At 31.2% G+C, this 10,514-nt stretch overlaps 1 protein-coding gene across 1 annotated transcript; it reads left to right on the top strand.

Moving 5' to 3' along the window:
- Nucleotides 1–367: 367 nt before the first annotated feature.
- Nucleotides 368–3,398, top strand: LOC129941318 (solute carrier family 35 member B1 homolog). Its single transcript, XM_056049918.1, has 3 exons — nt 368–782; nt 839–1,303; nt 2,895–3,398. Exons 1-3 carry the CDS (start codon nt 581–583, stop codon nt 3,221–3,223), a joined length of 996 nt encoding a protein of 331 aa, XP_055905893.1. The 5' UTR covers nt 368–580; the 3' UTR covers nt 3,224–3,398.
- The last annotated feature ends 7,116 nt before the right edge of the window (nt 3,399–10,514 follow it).

Consider the following 10,514-nt stretch of genomic DNA (forward strand, 5'->3'; position numbering starts at 1 on the left):
AGGACGATCAGGGAACATCGTAGTAGAACCGTAGTCTATGTTGAGAATTTGAAAGGACCACTTCTCCAAATTATATAATGGTGATGACAAACCGAATTCCGCTGTATGTAATTTGAAACGAAAAAGCTATACACATATCTCCAAATTTAACACCAGCAGATATTATGTTGGTTAGGATTTCTTTGTTTTCGAACGCACCCATGAAACTTTCAAAATGAAGCAATTTGATAGGGCTGCGTGTGTTTACGCACACATTCTCATATTTTGTTCAGTTCGATGGCAAACCGAAATGTCACACTATGATTCCCATCTTGGTAATTGAGTGTCTCTGGTTTGGTATCAACCACTGACGTGTACCGCAGTCAGAGCAGAGTTATTAATTTTTGTATTTCTAATATAACTACTTATATATTAAGTTAAATAAATGTTCAAATAGTTTAATATTGTGATAATAACTCCTTTGACTGGTAACTACAAACACTCATTATTCGACGAGTGTAATTTATCTTTATTTTATTCATTAACCCCGACGTGGCTTACTTTAAAATTGTAAAAACAAAAAATTCCTGGCTTGCATAAAATGATTAATGATAGATATAAGTTTATCGTCTATTCTGTGGGAATATTTTTTTGTTATTTCTATTACGGAATAATCCAGGAGAAAATTACAAGAGGACGATATGGTGAAACTAAGAATGAAGATGGCACAAAAGGCGAGAGGTTCACTTGCGCGCTGGCCATGGTCTGTGTGCAGTGCTTTTGTAATGCCCTTTTTGCCAAAGGTGACTATCTATGGTATTTAAAATATATCTTTTTTTTATTTATTTAAAACTTTTAGGAATGTTGCTAACTAAACCCCAAAAGGATGACACTACACCAACTAGTTACTATGCCGTTTGTTCGCTCACATACCTTCTGGCGATGGTTAGTTCAAATATGGCTTTGCGGTGGGTGCCTTATCCTACTCAGGTAGTTGGTAAATCCGCAAAACCCATTCCCGTGATGATTCTAGGCGTGCTCTTAGGAAGGAAATCATATTCCTGGACACGATACGGTTGTGTTTTGACCATTGTAGCAGGGGTTGTACTTTTTATGTACAAGGAAGGAAAAGTTAACCCAAATATGGTTCAAGAAAAAACAGGTCTTGGAGAACTTCTTCTATTGCTAAGCCTTGCCATGGATGGACTCACTGGAGCTGTTCAAGAACGCATGCGTTCTTCAAGTGCACCGTCTGGACAGCAAATGATGTTATCAATGAACTTCTGGAGTTCTATGATGCTTGGTTCAGCTATGATTGTAACTGGTATGAATATCAAATATTTCATATTTGTGGTTTTGCTAAAAGAATTTGTTCAAGAAACTTTAAAATTACTTTGGTCATGAATTCAGAGACGGTACCAATATGTGTTTTCAGCGAAATAGGAAATACAACAGAAAGCAAAGTGTCTGTTTTTGGAGATATGTACTGAAATAAGAATTTTAATTGGAAGTCCGCTGATACACTGTAATATGGAGTTGTTTTGATTTAAAACTACCTTACAGCAAGGCAAACATTTATCAAACTAGCCTATTTAACGTTAATATTCTAGCCATATGCAGGCAATCTAAGCTAAATTATATACCCATTTGGCATAAGAGCTAGGTCCCTATCACAAAATGTCAACCTACCTTAAACTACGGCTGCAAGATGATGGTAGACGGTCTATTTCAACACGTAGCAAGTTTAAAGAAACCGGTTTTATTTTAATCGGTAGCCCCATGATATGGTACTTGATATTTATATTTTTATTTTGTCTATTATTTGGAAAGCAAAAAATTTTTAGTAGTAGTTCAATAGTAGTCATGCTTGGAAAATGAACAAAATTCACTGTGAGCTTTTAATACATTTGATAACGCCGCGCCGTGTAGAATTATGTTAAAGTAAATTTAACGCAATTTCGATAACATTAATTTAACATTGCATTACATACTACTGAGAACATAAATTTACCAGAGTAGAGACGAGACATTGCCCTTGAGAGACTAGACTATAAAAGGTGATAACAACACAAGACTTTAATACAAGGCAAAAGAACAGGGGAGGACAACAGCATGCGGTACTAACCGCCTCACTGATGCTTGATTTCAATGGGAACCGATGCTCTATAAGTGACTAGGCTGTTGTCACCATTAATTTTGTAAAATACTGTTCTTTTTGGTCCACAAATCAATAGAACATATTTTGAATTACACTACTACACAGCTCACACGCTTCCGTGCTTTTTAAGAATTCACACAATTTTTTTTTTTATGAACTCTTGGGTATTCTTTTGAAAATTGATCATAATGTAAGTTGTAAATTTAGGATAAATCTTTCTACGTTATATTTTATAAAATTGTAAGAAAGAAAATCAAGTGTAATTACCCTTAGAAAAAAACAAACGATTTAAAAATTTAAAGATTACCTTCGTAACCAATCCTGATCTGAAGCTGTAAAAGTGGTCAATTAGTAAATAGAATATTTAAGTAAACATTAAGTAGGGGTAGAAAGTCATATTGCTTACATGCACGGTACACGTATAAGGTAAGGTACAAGAAACAAGTATGTGGGACATTATTTACTGAAAGATAAAACAAAATACCCAAATACTAAAGTTTCTTAAGGGAACTAATTTGAAGGACATACTGTTGAGTGAGAATTCTCATCCAGTCCATAAAGGGGTACAATAGATTGCTAGGGCAAAGTGCATTAGAACCACATTTATGTATGTTTTTAAACTTCTGGTAATAAATGTTGTCTCCGAATTAATATTGAAAAGCATTAGTATCTTAATCACATATATCGCTTTATATATTTAATATCTTCGATCTTGTAATGTTAACAAAATAATCTCTATTTTCGTTTCAAATTTCAGGAGAAGGCAAAGATTTCATATTGTTCGCCTCGCGACATCCCCAGTTATTAACTCACTTGGCTACTTTAGCCTTGGCTGGTGCTCTCGGTCAACTATTCATCTTTCTAATGGTAGCTGGATTTGGTCCGTTGGCCTGTTCAGTAGTGACAACAACGAGAAAATTTTTCACAGTACTTTTTTCCGTGATATTCTTTGGAAACCTGTTAATTCCTAGACAATGGCTTGGAGCGGTTCTGGTATTTGCTGGATTGTTTGCTGATATGGTGTTTGGAAAAAAATCACAAGTCAAAAAGCCCGTAGCGGAGGACAAAAAGAAGCTAATATCGTAGAATATCGAATGTACGTAATGTAACAGATGCTGGAAGAGTAAAATAGAAACAAAAGATGGAATTCATTATTCTTGTACATTTTTGTACAAACTTAATTTAATATGTTTTATAATTTAAAATTAACTTTTATGAAAAGTTTAAAATAAATTAATAATGTATTTTTTGTATCAAAACATCTAATTTTTTTATTGATACATGTTCACGTAATATTAGTAAGTAAATTCGATTCAAGTATGCAAAAAATATTAACTTTGAATGTAGTAATGGACAACATAATAGCAACACTCAATGCTTTTGGGTTTAATCGTTTTTTCACTCAAATTAAGCTTACACGTATAAAATGATATACTTAAAATTAAGCTGGTTAAAATAATAAGAAAACTTGAACAAAATCCAAGTCTTTAGTTTGTATATAATGTATGTGAAAATATTTAATTGAACAACCTAAAAAACGTGTGACATCATTCAGCCATTTATCAAGAGCGTCTTGTGCGTGACAAAATTTTACGACTTTAAAAAGGTTTTTCATAATTGGTACACATATCATGTAGGTAGACCATCGAGCCTATTTGTGGTGGCTAAAGACTTAAAAAAATTATCGCAAACTCTTCAAACGAATAATACATTGTTACTATTTTGTGGTTAACATTTCAAATATAAAACTAGTTATAGAAACCTTTTGCATTGTGGAAATAAATGCTCCACTCCTCTTTCTTTTCCTCCAAGTAAATACTGTTGATGCAGTCTCATAAACTGGAGCTTTTAATTTTATAAATGTATCCTTACTTACTTACTTAAGGTGGCGCTACAGTCCTGTGTGAACTAGGGCCTCACCCAACAAACTTCTCCATCTAGCTCGGTCCCTAGCTAGATGTCTCCGGTTTCGCGCTCGAAGTTGGGTGAGGTCTCTTTCCACTTGTGCGCTCCACCTGACCCGCGGTCTTCCTCTACTGTGCTGTCCTGTGGGTGTGGATTCGAAGACTTTCCGGGCCGGAGCATAAATAATGCATTATAAATGTATGCATGCATTAAAACGATGACAAAGGCTTATAGACTCCATAAAAGGACGCTGTGCTGCCGCTATAACATTGAAGGATACACAACAATAATAATAATAGATAATATTAATATTGAAATTATTCAAGTTCAATTTCCAATTTTAAAAAATTCAATTCATCATGTTGCAATATGTTCTATTTTAAAATTTTAGAAATTTGCTAATAACTCTGTACTTTTGTCTAATGATGATTTTTTTGATTTCAACAAAGGAGATTTCGTTGCACTCAACAATTACCTTCAGTCCATTGACTGGACGCACGATCTTTCCGGTTTATCACTTCAAGGTGCGTTTGAAAAGTTTATAGATATTTTTTAGGTTGGCTTAAGACAATATACCTTGGTCTGATAAACGATTAATTAATTTAAAAAATGTTAAGAATAAAGCTTTTAAAAAATTTAAAAAATCAAATTCCGAAGCTGACAGATTACTTTTCTACCGATTTCGTAAAGAATATGATTTTCTAAACAAGTATTTGCACAAGCAATACATATTGAACATTCAAAGCCGTATTCTTCGGATTTCAAAGCCTTTTGGACTTTCGTAAATGGAAAGAAACGTTCTTTAGCTCTTCAAGAAAATATGGAATTTGATGGTAGTATTTTTTCTGATTAAAAGAGTTCATTGAACTTTTCTCAAATTTTTTTAAGTCGGTTTTTGTTCAACATACCGAATTAAAGCTTCATCAAACAGAAAATGTATGCATTAACAATGCTAATATCTCAAAACTTCATCTCTTTGAGTCTGACATTCTTAATGGTATCTCAAAATTAAAATGTAGCTCAAATCCTGGTCCAGATGGAATTCCATCTCTGGATCTGAAGCAATGTTAATTCACATTAGTGTTCCCACTACTTATAATTTTTAATAAAACTCTCTGTATTGGCGTATTTTTTGATGAGGGGAAGTTCTCATATATACATAACTCCTATTTACAAAGCAGGTCGAAAAAATCTTGTAACAAATTACCACGCTACAACTAAGCTCTCCGCTTATAGTAAAAGATCGTTTATATTTTAGTATAAAAGAGCATATTTGCGTTGAACAACATGGGTTTATGTCAGGCAAGTCTACTTCAACAAATCTCATGCTTTATTGTAAATGTGTCGTCGATTCATTAGAATCAGGTAGATACTATCTACACAGACTTTACAAAAGCATTGGATTCTATTTGTCATGAAATTCTTCTAGCTAAACTTCGATCTTTTGGCATTCACGGATTGCATCTTAAATGGATTTCCAGCTACCTTTATAATAGAACACAATGTGTGAAATTGGGGAAATTCTTCTCTAATATCATACAAGCTTCACCAGGAGTTCCTCAAGGTAGCCATCTGGGACCACTTCTATTCTATTCTATATATATTGTTAATAATCAAAAATAGAATTGAATTGATCAGTTGGGGTCAAAATTCTGCCGGGGTCAAAATTCTGCTTTCAAAATTCTTCTTTTCAAAATTCCGCTTTCAAAATTCTGCTTTTCAAAATTCCGCTTTCAAAATTCTGCTTTTCAGAATTCTGTTTTTCAAAATTCTGCTTTTGCAAAATTCTGTTTTTCAAATTTCTGTTTTACAAAATTCTGGAAATAATAAAAATAAGGTTTGGAAAATGTTAAAAAGCGCGTGCTTTTGAAAAGCAGAATTTTGTAAACCAGACAAAAAAAGCAGAATTTTCGTTAAAAAAACAGAATTCTGAAAAGCAGAATTTTGACCCGATTCCTTAAATGTTTTATCTGATTGGTGTGATAGGAATATCCTTCCATTGAATATCACACAGTGTAATGTGTTTACGGCACATCGTATTTTAGTTCGCATGATTCACAACTACTATATGTTCAACCAGATTCTTGATCGCAAATCTGAGTTTCGTGATCTTGGAGTCATTTTTGAACCGAAGTTGTCTTTTTCGTTACATATAGATTATGTAATTGCAAGGGCTAATTCAATGCTTGGTTTCGTCAAGCGAAACTGCAACGAGTTTTCTAAACCTTATGCTCTGAAATCAGTGTACATGTCATTAGTTCGTCCGATCCTTGAGTATTGTTCAATTGCTTGGTGTCCTTCTACTTCCATTGGAATAACTCGTATTGAAAGAGTTCAAAAGGCTTTCACAAGATTTGTTGTTAGGCAACTGAAATGGAGAATTGATACTCCTTCATATCCGCCAAGATGTGCTTTGATTGGACTTGATTCTTTACAAAAAAGGCGTTCTGTTCAATGTGTACTGTTTGTCCATGATGTATTTTCATACCCTATCAAACGCCCACAAATAATTTATAATTTTGAAATCTATATTCCTGAGAGAAGTTTGCGTCTTCGTGATTTCTTTAACAATCCTAAACATAGATGTAATTATGGTTGCAACGAACTATTTTCTAGATGCATACGATTTTTCAACACTATACGTAATGAACTTGATCTTTCTACAAAGAGATGTGAATTTAAAATCCAATTTAATTACATTTTTATATCAAAATTGTCAGTAATCTGTAAGATTTATATCCGTAGATGAATAAATAAATAAATAATATAAATAATAACTTACTTTCAGTTTTCATTTTATTTTATTTTGTACATTTCTTCTCTATCAGACCAATATGATTTTTGTTTTTTTAATTCTTCAATAAAAAAAATATTTTATTTTTGTTTGTCTTATTTTTATTCATGTTTATTGGGGATTGCATCTCCAACCAAATCTTACTTTGTATATATGAAAGTTTGGTTTCTTTTCACACAAAAACTTAAATGGATCCTAAGGAATTGTTACAATAATATATGTACATATGTAGTTTTCATCAAAAGACATGGGCTATAATTCAAGAAGATAGTATGAACTTGACAAAGTATGAAGATAAGTGTGAAGTTAGTAGGAACTAATTTAGCCATCTGCGAGGTTCTCTGGTGTTCGGTGCAAAAACCGTTACAGTAAGACGTTTACAATGTATGATCTTTATTTTTATATTTTATTTGCATAAATATCAACAAAAAAGTAAATCATGAATGCAATAAAAATTGATACTTAATTTTTAAAGAATATTTGATAGTGTAACAAGTTGATGTGTACATTAATGGCTGCATGTGTTTATAGATTCAAATCTTCATTTATTTCGCGTTAATGATAAGCGTCCCTGAGGAAATATGACTCCGTCGAAAACTCTTCTGATTTGTTGGAAATATTATAACAAAACAATGTTTGGTGGGATTTATTCTTCTACAAAGAAACAGAAGTGATTCGAGCTAGATCGAGTAACTCTAACTCTAAATGCAGTTAATGTTATATTCTAAGTTTACTTTGTTGCATGAAGACACATGATGCATCAAATTACAAGACAAATTAATCTTCGTTACATGATAAATACGAAACATACTTTCATTGAAAGTAAATTTCCAGGTTTATTAGCAAACTATATTGATCATGCGTGGATTCGTGAACAACCTAATTTAGCCCCAAAAAATATCGATTTTGACGCTATTGACTTCGAAATACAACAGTCATTGCCACAATCGGTAATGAGAATCGAATTAAGTGGATGTGAGAATGTTGTATTATAACAAAAAAGAAACTTACACACAATGAATATTTCATATAATAGTCCAATAAAATTAGATGTTAAAATGTAATAAAATCATATTTCATATGGTTAAATTTACATATGATCAATTAACATTAATTCTTACAACATTATTCGAAATAAATTGATAAATTTATTTGTTTTGTCTGTTAACAATTATTTAGCATTTGTTTATGCAAAGTTTATGAGATTTATCTAAACATACATGCAAATAAATTTATTTTTGGATATAAAAATCCTCCGAACTTAGTCCTACATGCTATACAAAAATACTTTTTAATATTTGAGGTAAGCATCAAAGCAAAATGATATAAAGAAAAATAATATTTAGTTTCCATATGCACCTTAAAAAATAAGATTACTACTATTAGCTTATATAATAAAAAAAAATAGGTGAAAGAATAGTTTTCCAATTCATAATTATTTAGCTGTTTTAATTATCATTCATTTATCTGATGCGTTATGTCCATAGGCTCAATCCAATTCTAAAAAGCAAAAAAGAAACTGAGAAGGGACCCACACTGATAACTTCCCATGCCGTCTGTCGGTTTGTCTTACTTAAAAGTTTGTAGGTTTTCGTGTTGGGTTAAAAAAGTTTTAAATTGAAATATTCTTAAAAAATTTAAAATTATTAACAATATTTTTCATATAAAGAAATAGTTTAATTTGAAAATCTAGTTTTGTTGAATAGATTTTCAGTCGAAAACAAATTTTTACCAATTTAAGTAGCACTTCTTAAATTTTTACAAATTGGATGAATGAAATTATTTTGAGGGATATCAAGAACCAAACATCAATTTTTACCAAATTGTGTCATCGATATCAACAATGACTTAGATAATAATTCAAATTTTGCTAAGAGTGACTGACTTTTTCTTAACTTACTGAAATTAACACATTTTTTAGAGTTAATTAGATTTAAAATTTGTTATATATGTATGTATTGTACATTTAATAAGCTTATGAAAAATAAATGTACATTTTTAATTTTAGAGAATTAGTTTTTGAATTAATACATTTTTAGCTAGTTTTGTAATTTTTCCTCTTTTGAAGCTGTTTTATAATAATATAGGCCATCATGATCTAAAAAAGTGAACAGAGTCTTAAGCAACTTTCTAGCTTAAGTTTAACTTTAATTCCCAAACTAGTCAGTTTATGAATAAAGAAAGATTTAATTCCTAAATCAAATCACAAGCACAAAAAGTCAAGTCATCGGCAAGTTAATGACTTATGACTTAAATAAAAATTAATTCACAACCTCGTAAGTGACTTATTATTAAAAAAAAATTCATGAAATAATGAGTAAAGTCTTATTAGAAAAATTATCACGTGAACAATTTGTAAGGTAGCACCTATCATTGTATGATTTTCAGAGGCTTGAAAACTAATTTATTTAGCAATTAAATAATTATGTAGACAAAATAAGCTTAAGAATTTCAAATCTACCAACTAGCTTATGGCTTGATTTTTTTTCAGTTCATAAGTCACTAACTTCCTCAAGTCTTTATTTTTTTAATCATAAGTCACTTAGTAAGTTGTGAATTATTGTTTTGATCCACAAGTAATGAATTTTATTAGAGAAATAAAATGAATTATTTTTAACTTCCCATAGGAAGTTATTGTAATGGGTCCGATTAGTCAAATTGAAAATTTTGAAATTTCTCGACGTTTCAAGGTCTCTAGAGTCGAAATAAAAGATTTTTAAAAAATGTATGTACGAACGTTCGAACGTTCGTGCGTCCGTAAGTTCACGACTTTTTTTCGTTGTCCATAGCTCAAGAACCAGAAAAAATTTGCGTGGGCGGTTTTTTTACTATTTTTATTTTATTGGGTGGCGCAACAGTCCTTTGCAAACTTGGGCCTAGTGACTTACAACTCTCAACCATTCCTGTGTGCGAGTAATGTTATCAGGAATGGTGACCTACAGTTTATATGCCGAATCCGAATGGCTAATTTGAGAAAGCACTTTTTCATGACAAGAATTACTCTTGAAGAATTTGTCAATTCCTCGCAAGAGGCAGTACCCGTTAAACGAATTTAGATGGCATAGACAGGGATCGAACCCAAGACCTCTGGAATGACAGTCCAACGCACTTTTTTTTTCAAATTCATTTTTATTTATTCAATCTTAAACCTATCTTAAGGCTGGACAAAAATTCATAAAACTAGCCTAATTATCCATAACTTTTTTAAAGTTTTTTTTATATTTTATTTATTTCTGTATTTATTAGAAAATTTTGAAGAAAACTAATATCAAGATCCTTTTTTTTATTTTTATTACTTAAAAACTAATTAAAATAAGGCCCTTAATATAAAACTTAAAACTAACTTAAACTACCTATTCTACCTATAAACTACTTAAAACTAGAACAACCACAGCAGTAAATCTAACTATCTAACATTTTTGTTTTTCATATTTTGTTGTCTTTTTTTTTTGTATTCCATGTTTTCTTTTTTTTTATTTTAATGTCTTTTTTTTAAATTTTATTTTTTGTATTTTATGTATTGTTTTATTTTTTTCTATTTCTTTTTGTGCCACCATGCCTATTCTACTTAAAACTAAACCCTAAAACTATAAAACAAGTATGTAAGCCGGCCAAGGCTTAGAACCCCATCCCGACTACCCACTATCAAGTGCCGTTTGCAGCCACCAAAACTGGTTC

The sequence above is a fragment of the Eupeodes corollae genome, chromosome 1, assembly GCF_945859685.1.
Source record: "Eupeodes corollae chromosome 1, idEupCoro1.1, whole genome shotgun sequence".
Lineage (NCBI taxonomy): Eukaryota > Metazoa > Arthropoda > Insecta > Diptera > Syrphidae > Eupeodes > Eupeodes corollae.